Source organism: Brienomyrus brachyistius, chromosome 3, assembly GCF_023856365.1.
Source record: "Brienomyrus brachyistius isolate T26 chromosome 3, BBRACH_0.4, whole genome shotgun sequence".
Taxonomy (NCBI): domain Eukaryota; kingdom Metazoa; phylum Chordata; class Actinopteri; order Osteoglossiformes; family Mormyridae; genus Brienomyrus; species Brienomyrus brachyistius.
In genome coordinates, this window is record NC_064535.1 from 25,629,971 (window position 1) to 25,644,145 (window position 14,175).

Consider the following 14,175-nt stretch of genomic DNA (forward strand, 5'->3'; position numbering starts at 1 on the left):
AAAAATTCCGAACACAGAGCTCTGCCGATCAGCGTTTCCGTGCCCATCCTGAGACCGTCCCGGCCAGCTCTCAGAAGTAAAAGTGCTGGCTGGTTTTTTTTTGTGGTTGACGAGATCCTTGGAAGGTCCCTGAGAACACGAGACACTCCGAAAGCAGCCCTGAGTCCCAGGGAACTGGCATGATGGAGGATGGGGGATGGAGCATGGTGGGGGGGGGGGGTCAGAGGGAGCCAGGGAAATCGCTCTGCTGTGACGGCAGGTGAGGACGCCAGTCAGCTGACCAGAGAGGCGTTTGCTAAGCATCACGGGGACCGTGAACACTTCCAGATGGAGCCCTTGCACGGTGGCTTGGGCCATGGAGTCGGGTGGGGGGGGTGGGGGGTGGAGTAAGAAGCAGAATTTGTGCTCAGCAGACAGGACTGTTTTGCAGAGTCTCGGAAAGTAAGGAGACTCTGCGGGAGCATCCTCCTGCAGCAGGGGTCCCAGGGGGACACCATGAAGTCCTGGAAGGTGGTTGTGGTCTCCTTCTGCTACTACCACCTCTGCATGTGGGCTGCCAGTCACCGCAGCAGAGGTAAGACATGCCTGTCACCTGCATACGGTCACACACACGCTAAGGCTCGGCACACACTGCTAGCATGATCTCTGCTTTGCTTTAAAATATATAATATAGCACTGTCATTTCCTGTGCTGGGTTAATGTTTCTTTGGATTTATCTCCGGCAGTGTTTCCCAGTCCAGTCCTCGGGAACCTGCAGACAGTCCAAATCTTTGCTCCCGTCCAGCTCCCAGTAGGGTTAAGGTTAGGGTTAGGCAGGGAGCTGGGAGGGAGCAAAAATGTGGACTGTCTGGCAGGGAGCTGGGAGGGAGCAAAAATGTGGACTGTCTGGCAGGGAGCTGGGAGGGAGCAAAAATGTTGACCGTCTGGCAGGGAGCTGGGAGGGAGCAAAAATGCTGACTGTCTGGCAGGGAGCTGGGAGGGAGCAAAAATGTGGACTGTCTGGCAGGGAGCTGGAAGGGAGCAAAAATGTTGACTGTCTGGGAGGGAGCAAAAATGTGGGTTGGGAAACGGTGATCTACGATATGCAAAGGGCTCTGAAGTGTTACACCATATACTATGTGTTTTTTCAACCTTGATTGAGGACACGGACGCATTTTAACCCTCAGCCAGTGTTTTTGGGGTTGCTATATCACCTGCTTCCCTAGGTCATTATTCTCAGGTGTGACATGCAGGACTGGGCTGGGCTTCAGCGTTTCCTTTAGCCTTTTCCAGTTTGTGGAGTTGTTTGGTTTTCTGACTGATTTGTATAGGCCTGAAGAACACTAGAGGTGTGATCAGGGTGACCTGAATGCACAGCGGATCTTAAGGGAAACATGGACCAACACTGTTTGTTTGCTTTGAGTTTTCGCCGAATGGCAGTGAGCTGCTGTTCGGTGAAGGTCAAGATTACGAACTTGGGGACCGGACCCAACAACCATATCATTTTCTAGGATGTGAACCATCACTCCATGGGTTTGGAGACCGGCTGCCTTCCTGTAATTGTTGGAATAAAGATGTTTATTTAGTGGATGCATACATGCAAATTCAGCTTCTCATTTATTTAATATGGAACTTTCTCTGAAGTCAAGTTTTCTTTCCAATATCTAAAATTTCCCAAATTCTAAAATCGAAGCTCATCCCTCCGAGGAAACTTTCACTGTGTCCAACCAGAGTCCCAACCCTGTATCTGTCTCGGATCTTATTATTTTTGGATCTTATTATTTTTCATTTTGCTGCAGAAATAAATAGTTTATATGTCTGGCTGAAAACAAATTTGATATAAGCACAGAATCTCAGCTTCCACACACCTGTTGTTAGGCTGCGTAATGAAATCCGGGTCCCTACTGTGAGTTAGGGCACAATATTTACTGAGAGTAACTTTTCTGGATACACCACGCAGCCAGAGTAGGTCGGTCCCAAGAGTGTGTTTCTATGAGGTCTTGTGCTCGTTATCAGAGACGTCTGGAAAATAGGGGATGTGCTCAAGGGGCAGGTTTGATGCATTGGCTGGCTTCGAGTCGTTTGTACGGTGTGCGTGTGTGTGTGCTGGACTGTATGACTCTTACTGTGTGTGTGCCACAGCTATTATTCACTGGCAGGTGTTTAAGATATTTTCTTTACGAAGCGAGGAATGAGCAGCCCTGCATGGCGAACGCCTCGCATTTGTTCTCTTGACAGCCGTGTTGATCTGCGAGTCCTTGCACCCTTCGAAGGAAGCAAACGCTCTGCTCAGTGGACTCCCAGGGGCTATAGCTAACGTATGTTTTTGAATGAATGTAGATAAAAATTTCGGGCTGGGAGTCCGTGTGTGTGTGTGTGTGTGTGTGTGTGTGTGTGTGTGTGTGTGAACAGGTGGTTTAATATATATGTCCATCCATCCATCTTCCAACCATTTATCCAGTACAGGGTCATGGGGAGTTATCGACGTTATACTGAAAAGCTCCAGCATGCGGTTCCAGCATGAGACAATAGCTACTTGGTCAGGAGCCAAGTTCACTTCATAATATGTCTCCATATATTTAATATGCTCTCAGTCATAGTCATCGAAAAATCTTTTACTTTTTAAATGAAGCTTTTAAGGTGATGAATTGATAGCCGAACGGCAACAGGCCTGCAAACTGTGGCTTTTCTCTGGTAGGGAGCGGCTTGTTTACTGTGTAATTTCCCATGAGGCTCCTGGGGAGCGCTTAAGGGGCAAACAGACCCTTTCCTCGGGGTCACGGGGGATCTCCGAATACGGTGCACAGCCAGACAAAGAGGGGAGGGCGCGAGGAGGCATGACAGGGAGAGAATAATTAGGACCAGCTAATTAGCACACAAACTCAGTCTTGGAAAAGTGCTGGAAATTGAATCTTCAGCATGCGATGCGTAGATTTATAGTGTCGACACAAAGGATCAGTCTGAATCATTCAGATCTGAAATGTTTATATGATTCAGTTCTAATGGCCTTACGAGTGTCAGGCCATCGGTCTGTGACACAGAACTGAACCGGAAGTGGGTTCTAGTGCTGCGACAGCCTCCCAAAAAATGCAACCCCCCCCCCCCCCCAAGAATGAAGGAATTCTCTATTTGTGATGGGCCTGACAACCTGTCAGGCGGCGCCACTCGTGAAATGTTGTGGCAGCACTCAAAGCAAACTGTCCATGCATGGCAGAACTCAATCTCACACACGCTGACAGCATTCTGTACGGAGCTGCGGACCAAGGAACCGACATGGCCGCCTGACCAACGCCTATAAGCAAACTCAAGGGGGCGCCACCAACTGCTCCATGTAAAAGCTTTCATTCCACGTTCAGATGTCGAAGGTTTACTTTGAGTTTATGAAATTAAATGTGTCACGTTTTGCATCTTTGGTTTAAAACTATCTATTATTACCTACTATTTGGACTTGGGCTCAGAAGTAACAGCAGCTTTCAGATTTTTTGAAAATCTTAAGGGGGTTCATTGACTTTTTCTTGGAACTCAATCTGTGGAAGTGCTTGTCATTTCTGGGAAGACGGAGTTCGGTGCCCCGTCTGTGGTTTTCCGAAGTTTTGGCGTGTGATATATTTCTGTGTGAAGGAACAGCATGCAAATCAGATTTAAAAAAAACACATACAAAGGAAAATATTCTGCTAATGTGTGTCAGCTGCTTTTGAAACTACAGAAAGTCGCCCTTAAGGTGCGTGATGATGAGTGGTGTGGGTGCAGGGTGTGGGAGGGGCATGTGGGAGGGGCATGTGGGAGGGGTGTGTGGGAGGGGCGTGTGGGAGGGGCGTGTGATAGAACATACAGTACATGGCTGTTTCTGGATCCTGAGAATGACTGTAACTTTCCCTCCAGCAGCATCTGGAAACAGCAGCCACATTTTGGCCTGTACCAGCTGATGTATGTATTCGGCTACCTCTGAAAGAAAGAAAAGCCATTGTCCATCATTCCTCCTCTCGCTCTCTCCAGTTGCAGTCTGTTTTTACTCTCTGTCCTGTTGTAGGGCTGCATGGTGGTGCAGTGGTTAGCACTGTTGCCTCACACCTCTGGGACCCAGGTTCGAGTCTCCGCCTGGGTCGCATGTGTGTGGAGTTTGCATGTTCTCCCCATGTCGTCGTGGGGTTTCCTCCGGGTACTCCGGTTTCCCCCCACAGTCCAAAAACATGCTGAGGCTAATTTGAGTTGCTAAATTGCCCATAGGTATGTATGTGTGAGTGAATGGTGTGTGAGTGTGCCCTGCGATGGGCTGGCCCTCCATCCTGGGTTGTTCCCTGCCTCATGCCCATTGCTTCCAGGATAGGCTCCGGACCCCCGCGACCCAGTAGGATCAGAGGTTTGGAAAATGGATGGATGGATGTCCTGTCGTACACTGGGGCAACATGGTTGGGTTTTTTACCTCAGTGTAATTGGTGGTATTGGATATGTCAGAGTTTGTACCTCACTGCAAACACTGGGCCCGTACCGAAACGTCACCTCAGCTTAAATGAGGCAATGACAGATTTCGGCGCAGAGTCTGAGATTAAAAATCGGTTGTTTACATCCAATGAACAGAAAGATCCGCCATGGGTCTCTTTGTACTTCTGCTTAATGTGGAACGTGCCATTGTATCCTGGGTGGGTGGGGGGGGGGGGGGAGCTGGTTATTGTTTGGCAGCCATTGTGAGCCAGTGATCTGAAGCATGCAGGAGATCAGGAGTACACGCACATCAGAGGATCGCCTCATCTTTTTGAAGAGGAAATGTTATTGTAAGTTAATGAAATCAGTCATCCATCCAAATGTTGTTTTCCAAAAACATTTCTAATATTTTGCACCCCCCCCCCCCCCCCCCAGTGTCACCTTGTCCCCAGAGGGAATGCTGGAGCCCTGTTTCTGCAAGGCGGCGTGTTAAAGGGATGACGGATCTGTTGACTGTTTATCCTGCAACACGCTTCATCCAAAGGACAGACGTGTTAAATCCGATGTGCCGTGATCTTTTTTTAATGATTTTGCTACTGCCGTCAAAAACTGCCTTTAATCTGACGTACGGGAGAGTGAACGAGTGAACTCGAACTGAATATTAGCTGTTCAATTTCATGGCGTCACAACCGAGTGACTGATGGCACCAAGCAAGTTATTCACGGTGGTACATCCAGAGGCCCACCCCACTAACTTAAGCCCCCCCCCCCCTCCCCTGCTGCTGGTCCCACAGGCTGGGATTTGAATGATATTATAGTTTGATTTGTCTGTTAATTGCCTCCCAGCTCATTGATATGTGTGCTGCCACTTTCCAGTCTTCAGTCCCTAAAACCCAACTTCTGCTGAGCCGTGAATACCAACCAGGAGCCGGCGTTTCTCATGCGCCTGGCGCTGAAATGGACACCGCTGACACAAAACGCGTCATTATTCCAGAGAGAACGGTCTGGAAAAATAAAACCTCAGCCAATGCTGTGACTTATGAAACGACTGGTCTGATCGTCATCAATACTGCGGAGAGAGTGGAAGCCAGACACAGCCGGCCAGTAATTATTGCATTTATTATTGCGTTTATTATTAATATAGTAATTATTATGCATTTATTTGCAATGACACGCGTGCAGTCCGTCTATCTCCCACTTATATGGAGTAACCGTTCACGTGCTGATGATTGTGGTGGCTTAGGGCCAGAGCACGCCAGTCCATCATAGCACACTCACACAACTACACATACGTTACAGGTTCACTCAGGTGTCTGGCCACCCGTCCCGCACTTTACGAGATCGTCCCGTAGTTTATGTTTTTGATCCCACATTGTAGAATAGAATGCTGTGTCCCATTCTAAATACTATTTCATGCACAAATGATATCCATAAGGGTGGGTCCCCTTACTTCTGCAGCTCTGCGTTTTGGATCCCGGGGGGGGCCAGAGGAAGCCGACAAAATACAGAAAGAATGTTAGAACAGAGATAGAAGGAGCTCCGACTCCCTGAGCCTTGAGGATGCAGCATTGCATTATGGCTGCAGTTTCCCTACAGTGACAAGATGAAGGTAGTGAAGACCGCGGCATTACTGTATGTTCTCGGAAATTCGAATGGTTCACCTTATGGGATAAGAACACACAGGCTGTCAGTGTGCAGCTGTGCGTGTGATCAGAAGGTTGCTGGTTTGAATCCCGTGGCCAGCAGACGGATGCCACCTTTGGGCCCCTGAGTGAGGTCCTTAACCCCCAGCAACAGGGCCACTGCACACTGGTTATCCCTGCGTTGTGACCCAGTCTGAAGGGGGAGGCAAAAAGACAATTTCCCCACAGAGGTGAATAACGTCTCATGCTTCTGTTCCTTTAATCTCCAAGCTACGTTCCGGCCAGAGAGACTGAGCCTCCTCCCTGTAGCAGAAAAGCGAAAGGGGAGCGTCTCTCAAACGGGCCGCACCTCTGGTGAGTCAGCCTGCGCTCTCCTGCCACCCGCAGGCCCCCGTGCTCCTCTGCGGTTTCCCATCTCTCAGATGCCGTAATTTTCAGCTGGAGGAAGGGGCTTTTAATAACTCATGGAGTTCAAAGACCAGAATGCTAGCTGTTCAGGAATCCATTAAACCGTCCCAAAATATGAGCTCTTAGCTGCTTTATTTAGATCTCCTACAATGAACGGCAATAAAAGAGAAAATAATGTTATGTCTGTGTACACGGTTTAAGTTTTCCGGAGAAATTTTTCTTTGGTAAGGCAAAAGGATCCGGTGTTTACTGTGCTGCGACTGGCGCCCGGAGCCCACCCCCCCGCCCCATACCGTCAGCCTGCCTCTTCCCAGGAATAGGCCCCGGGCTCCGTGATTACCTTGTTCTCTGGATGGCTGCTTTGGCGCCATGCGGCTTACTTGACTCCAGGGTGCGGAGACTCCCTGCCGATGCTGCTATTGGAAGGCCGGCTTGGGGGTAGATGCCGGTGCCGCTGTCTCCTGACCCACCTCTAATCTGCATTTACATCCCATTGGGGGGCAGATTCGTCCGCGGGCCAATCGGGTGGAAGAACAATTCAGCCAGACGATGAATGCTTTCGCTTGGGATTATTTGGTTTTTCATTCTGGTCTTCGTCGTTAGCTTAGGCCATATTGGTAGATTCCTACCCAAAGGAAGCGAAGATCCTTAAGCTTCACAGCCAAGGACCCATCGCCAATGTTTTTCCAGAAAGCTCTGCCTTTGCTGAGACCTGATGGTGCAACCTGTCAGTCCATGTCCAAGGTCACAGAGTGTGGAGCACGACGAACACACATGTGAGTAGTAAAGTCACGGAAAAATGACCTCGTACTGTAGTGTCACGACATATTGTGTCCACATGCAGTGTGACTTTGTGTCAAGGTTTGTCACAGATGTAGTCAGATCTCATTTACCCAAAGCTGGGGGGCAGCTGTAGGTTGGGCCAGTTCAAAACATCCCCAAAGGTGGAAAAACCTGAAACTTCCTTACTTTCAAAGACCTATAAATGTCATATTTTGTTTGGTTGCTTATGGTTAAGGATAGGGCTGGGTAGGGTTTGAAGTCATCATGTTGAGATTAGAGCTTTCCCCATAGAAATGAATGGAGAGTCCCCACAAAGATACAAACCTTTGAGTGTGTGTGTGTGTGTGTGAGAGAGAGAGAGCGGGTATACCTATCCTTATGGGGACACAATGTCCCCATAACGTGATAAATATCCGTTTTTTTTCTCTATTAAAATCAGTGACTGCTATGAAAAAACTAAAAATGCAAAAACTCTTGTATTTTGCTTGGTTACTTATGGTTATGGTTAGGGCAGGGTGGGGGTTAAGGTTGTCAGAGTTAGCGTTAGCATTTTTCCCATAGAAGTGAATGAGCGGGCCCCATAAGGATAGGTATACCCTACATGTGCGTGTGTGTGTGTGTGTGTGTGTGTGTGTGTGTGTGTGTGTGTGTGCATTTGTGTGGTTAATAAACAAATAGTGACAAATTTATAGGAATCAAAATACATGATTTTTCCAGTTTCCCGCAGGCTTAACTCCTGAACACCCCCCCCCCAGACATCCTCTCACTGATGTAGTAGCTTCCTGAAAGGAAGGCTTAGCGATGACGGTGTGGCAGGGAATGGGGGGGTCCGTTTGTCCGTTATATCCTGAGTCTCGGCAAGGGAGATAATTAAGTCTCTGTGCTTTTGTTTCATTTGGCCTGAAGTTGTCTGGTAATTAGTGACTTCCACTCATGGAGGTCGGGTAGTTAGCGCTAGCAGAGTGCTGTGCTGAGCTGTTTAATGTGCAATGAAACAAGGGAAGGCTTCATCTTGCTCTTTTAAGATAGTAGAAGAGTCAGGAGGCTCTCTCCAGAATCTTCCGGCTAAGCGCAACGTTGGCTCTGCTCCGCCGGCTACCTGCCACTTTATCCGAATGTTTGGAGCCTCTCAGACGATATTCGCCTGCTCCCATGTTTGATGGCACGGTCGCTGAGCCAGGAAACTTTGAGATTGTTGTTTCTGCTTAGTTGTTTACCAGATGATGCTCTCCAGCTCATTTTATTCAATTCATATTGGTACCGTGTCAAATGTCTTGGGGTAGCTCCAATCCCATGAAAAATCTGGGCTTACATCTTCTCTGAAACGCCACTGATGTTTTGGGGATCCTCTGGTGTCCACAGAGCATGGCCGGATCATCCCTGGTCCGCCATCCTGACGCATGTCTGAGGCACACGGAGCCAAGCAGCATGCTTCTAGCTAAAATTGACAATGATCAGTTTACATTCAAAACAGAGCAAGGACCTAATTCACACACTTCCTGTCCTCCGCTGATAATATTACCCATAATTCCAGAAGAGGTCAAATCTGCCTCTGAGGCTGGAGCTACAGCTGTTGATGTATGTCCAAGCTCTACCCGGCTGACTCCGCCCCTCCGCGGCAATCGGACACACAGCCCTCTCTGGTACATGTACTGGTTTTGTGTCAGGCCTTTGTAATATGTGAAAGAAAGCTAGGGCTCACTAGGACACATGTCACCAAGGATTCCGAAAATCCGATAATACGGAATCGAATTTGAATAGATTAACGGTCTTTTCTGTCTGTCTGTCTCTCTGTCCCATAGCGCTGTTTCCGTCGGCGTCTCGAGTGAAGAGGGGACTGGCGGAGATGGTCAACCCCATCTTCCATAACTCGGTAGAAGACGTCAACCTGCTCTTCGAGGTGAGATCGCATTGTCCCCGCTGCTTCAGGAGACTTCAAACGTTCCTGGGAAATCTGTATACGTGCCATTTAGCTCGAATAAACCGGCCCCGACTTTAGCAGACTGTCAATGCAGATAGATCCAGATTATGCCATTTGAAAAACAGCTGTTGATGGGCAGGACCTGACATTTACAGCTGTCTTTGTACCATGAGTGAGATGCCCGCTCTTAGCCAAATCTGTATCTACATCTAAAGATCCACCTTTACTGAATACTAAAAAGATCAAGGTCAAAGGTCAGGAAGACATGCCAAAAAATATCCACCGGTTTTCTTCTTATATAAACCAGCAATCCCAAACACTGCTTAATAATTATTTATCGTTCAAGTTCAACTTTATTTATAAAGCACATTTAAAACAACCGAAGTTGACCGAAGTGCAGAACAATATGATTCGTGAGTCACAGACGACAACAAGAAATACATTGAACATAAACACATGGACAGTGACCCGGTAACAACAACCACAGTGGCAAGATCAACTAACTCTTGGGATCTAAGCCGCGTCAAATAAAATGGGGTGGAAACAAACAAAACAGAAAATGCTCGGTTATTTGTTGGCGAATATTAGTAGCAATTACTGTACACTAACATATTTATTACCATCTAAATTATAATAGCAGATAGTCGGGTTAACAGACTCTGAAACGCTTTATGAAGAACTTCGGTCCAGATATCCAACAAGTAACTTTACATCCAGCGATATAAAATCATTGTGAGGGAGTTAGGGTTTTATTCTCTGATGCAGATTGTACTCTGTAACTCCTGAGCTATGCCGAGGTGTCATTAATAGTTGATTTTGTTCTGAGGGTTGGAGCACCGAAGCTGTCACGTGGTAAACAATGGGGCTCGTGTCGAGCGTTTGCCCCATGGGGGCAGCGCTTACTTGTTTGCCTTCCCAGGCATGTTATTGTCAGGGACTCAAAGGACTACCTAAAGGTCTGTTAAGCACAGTGTAATTCAACAGAGACGGCTGCTTCTATATTAAACTTCCAATACTTTGCCGTTCCCCTGTTCCATTAATGATTTACGTAACATGGTGCTAAGTGTTTTGTGTTTAATTAAATTATACATAAGAATCTGCGCAGCTCTGTGTTAGAAAGAAAAGCTGGTTAAGATGGAGGTTTTCTTAACATTCTGGGAGAGCAGCTGTATCCTGGGCAATGTTGTTGTTGGTTTTCTTTTCTTTTCAAATTTAACAAAATTCACATCCATAGGCAAAACTCCAAGGTGCCATTTTGAAAAACGGGCCAGAGCACAGCCTCGTTTGTCCAGAAACTGACCTCAGATACTTGGATTCTCTGACCAATCGCATGAGCTCCAGCACCCACTGAACCTCTAATCCGTCACGCAAACCAGAGGATTTGGAAAAGTACGAGTAGACTCAGAACAAACCAAAAGCTTATGAAGGTCTGGAGGTTACAAGCCACCACAGGATTGTCCTGGACTGGGACATGTCATTCTTCATTATTCGCCTCTGCCAGAAACCTAACTCCTGAGTGATTGTGTAAGAGGTCTGCCTTGCAGCCTGCAGTCCCCAAGAAGGATGGGACAGGAGTTTAAAGAGGCAGGACTAGAGAAAACCTGGAAGGTACCTCAAACAATGCGGCCCCAGGCAATGCAAGAGCTGTGTGTCTTCCCTCCTCTCGGCGTTGATCCTGCAGCGTCTCCCCATTTTCCGTAAATCTTGCAGTAGGACCCACTTTCCTCGTTGACAAGCTTGAACACATGCATTTCTGAAGTGTACAGTGATTTCGGCAGGTCTGGGGACACGCATTTTCAGCCTACGACTTTCCGGACATTAATAGCGTGTGATGCTTTGACCTTGGAAAACAATGGGCACAAAGCAGCATTGTTTTGTTAAAAACATGCATAACTAAATCTGCATATGCCCAGTTTTCCATTCACCATGCAAGAAATTCTTGCCATTCAAAGGAAAGAAAGATATATTTAAAAATTATAGTGTCAAATATTCCAAATCTGTCCATCTGTGCTTGTAAGTCAGCACGCTTAAAGCCATATCAAGCTTCGGTCCAGCTATTTGAAGAGGATTTTTTAGTTTTGAAGGGATCTGGAAGTGCTTGTAATATTCGCCCCCTAGTGGTCAGATGTTTACTCTGCGTCTGTGGGTCCCAGTGATTAATTATACTCATCATTTGGATAGAAAACAGCATCACCTGGCTTTTTAACTGATTGGGCTACTTTCCACAAAGCAGGTGGCATTCAGCAGAGCCCACCGGTAATATAAACCAGTCACTTTCCTTATGGGATGTGAGTGCTGCAGTATATAAACAACACGTCAGACCAGAATTAGCTTTGTCCTATAAAACTGTATTCGTGGAAACGTATCTGCAAGCAAAGTCCTAGGATTTTACTAACCATTTCAGTCTTGCCTTCAGAGGAAAAATCTGGAGCTTATCAACAAATGTGGCCCCTTCTAGTATGTGTTTGTGTATGTGTGTAGATGGATAGATAATTAATAGCTCTTCTCGGTTCTTGCAGTTGGACTTTTTGTTTTGCTAATTACTTCCCTCATCCAATGTGCAGATTTTTCTCTGTAGCGCATGTAGTGAGTGATGCGTAGGCGCCGTGTGGTCCGGCCGGATAATGAATGCAGCCGCATTGCAGAGAGGACACGGAGCCGAAAGGTGTGTCTCGCGGCTGAGAGCACGTCTCGCGGCTGAGGGCACGTCGCGCCAGTGCTGACCAGGCGTGCGGAATCTGTACAAAGGAGTTCATTGTAATTACTCAGCACTTGGAAGTCACAACAACATATTTTTTATATATTTTTATTTTGTTTTCCATTTTCTACTGAAATCCAATTTCGGATTGTTAGTTTTCAGTGTCGTTTTATTCGTTTTTTATATTAAAGACATATTTCTAATTAGTTTAATATATTTTAGCTTCAGTTTAAGTAGTTTTATTTCTGGGGATAGATTGAAAGTTGCAGATCTATTTTATGTGGCTTATCTAAAATAGGCACTACTTCTGGTTATAATGGTCAGCCAAAGGCAGTATACTGGATTACATTTCTTTGAGTGATTTCCATCACGGAGGAAAAATGAGCAACTCATTACTTTAGTTAAAGGTATTTTAAAATAGTAATGGAAAGTATTTGGCTTTTTATTTTATTTTATTTGAGTTCGTATTGGAAACAAAATAAATATTTTTTTTTGTTTGTTTTTTGGAACTTCTCCAACATTTACTATTTATATACTTCCACCTTGCATACACGTATACCTATAGAGACAATTAATCATTTGTTGGTTTACATTAATGCTTCCGTGTAGCTCAGTCTGCAGAGCATTTGTATGTGTTGAATCTGCTTGAAGATTCTGTTTGCACCAGTGGCGTCAGAAGCATTTTGAATGTGGGGGGGGGGGGGGGGGCACACACTTATGAATCAGATTTAATGGTGGCAATGCCAATGGTCTGTACCATTCACAATAACACACTAAATATCATTGTACACCTGTGCAATGACAATAAAATTCTCTGCATTCTATTCTATTCTGTTCTGTTAGTAGTAGTTTATTTTGTTTTGTGTCTTAAAATTTTTTGTAAAACAAATAAAATTTCTTATAGTTTTAGCTGAGCTTTTCGTTCAGGATAATAATCTTGACCTGCCCCCACCCCCTCCACGGTCAGTCTGCTTACCCCCGCTCGGTTTCCCGCAGATTCTGCTGGCCTGGCTGCCAGTCCTGGAGGAGAGCGGCTCCTTCTACGTACCCGATGAGGAGTTGGCCTCCATGCGGCAGACCCAGAAGCTGGGGCTGATCTATGAGGACGTCCTGCCCCAGAGGCTGACAGACATCCGCCGCCTGGGCGCTCACCTGTCCCGGCGCCAGGCGCCCTTGCGCAGGGAGGACTTTGAGCGCACCGTGCTGACCATGGTGTACACGGCCAGTAGGATGGCCAACACCACGGGCCACCAGAGAGAAGCCTGGGTGGACTCCTTCGTCAGCCTGTACAGAGCTGTAAAGCAAGATCTGACCCCCAGGACTCCATAACCAAACCATCAGAGATCGCCACTGAACGTTGCGCTCATTGCAGTTCCCCTAACACCTCGTTGTCTTGTGCATAATATATATTCGGTGTTTACCCTTTCATGTATGGGAGGGGAAAACAAAATATTTTTTTATGAAATCCGTTATTTTATAGTTTTTGCAGAGAATTAAAACAATCGATTACTGTTTTTACAGCACTATAGATTCGCATTAGAGGTAAATATTGGTCTGTTGATTGCGATGTTATGTAAGCATTATACGTACTGATATGCATCTTATATGAGTGAATCCATGACCGAAGCCTGAAATGCCTATTAGTCTTTTGGGAGGAAGTCTGACAGCTGGTTTTTCATGTGACTTTGCATTATCGTTCCATCCTGTAGCCATTAAATCGGCTCCTGTTCTCTGCTGTCGAAATAAATGCGTGACTGTGTTGGCTGCCTTGCCTGTTTGTGATTAAAAGCAGAAAAAGCACATGCTTGTCATTATACTATTATTCTTTTTGCAGACCAACATTTATCCCCATACAAGTCGGGGCATCAGGAGGAGAAACACGGCTGATGTCATAGCCGCAATCACAAGAGGTGCAGGCGCGGGTGGCGGGAGACCAGGATGTAAGTGCGAGTCCAAGGGCTTTATTGGTCAGGATAAGGTATACCAACAGAGGTTGCGAGTAAGATAGGGACACTGCCACCAGCAAGGACAACATAACAACAACGATTACTACTATAACTTTGACAACAAAAACCACTACAACACCTACACCACGCAAGAAATGCTCAACTCCCCCCCCCAGAGCCTAAACCCTTATGTTTAAAGGGAAAAACTGAAGTATACAATGAAGACAATTGGGGCTGGATAACTGGAAATTACGATACACGATAGCTTAACACAATAGGCAAACCTGACAGTCCGTTTCCCTTATGGTGGGTGAAAGCCTGAAAATTGTATTAGCGTTGATTGTTAATAAATCATCAGCAAAAATTTCCTAAAATT

The 14,175-nt window shown here is 46.4% G+C and overlaps 1 protein-coding gene across 1 annotated transcript; it reads left to right on the plus strand.

Annotated features, from left to right (window-relative positions):
- Positions 1-403: 403 nt before the first annotated feature.
- Positions 404-13,612, plus strand: LOC125739521 (protein FAM180A-like). The gene is made up of 3 exons (XM_049009718.1): positions 404-574; positions 9,037-9,134; positions 12,850-13,612. Exons 1-3 carry the CDS (start codon positions 496-498, stop codon positions 13,180-13,182), a joined length of 510 nt encoding a protein of 169 aa, XP_048865675.1. The 5' UTR covers positions 404-495; the 3' UTR covers positions 13,183-13,612.
- The last annotated feature ends 563 nt before the right edge of the window (positions 13,613-14,175 follow it).

Bases quoted from the DNA above. Each gene is read 5' to 3' on its own strand.
- LOC125739521 (XM_049009718.1), top strand. From the start codon at position 496: ATGAAGTCCTGGAAGGTGGTTGTGGTCTCCTTCTGCTACTACCACCTC. The intron at 575-9,036 runs GTAAGACATGCC...TCTGTCCCATAG, and splicing joins TGCCAGTCACCGCAGCAGAG to CGCTGTTTCCGTCGGCGTCT. The intron at 9,135-12,849 runs GTGAGATCGCAT...GGTTTCCCGCAG, and splicing joins ACGTCAACCTGCTCTTCGAG to ATTCTGCTGGCCTGGCTGCC.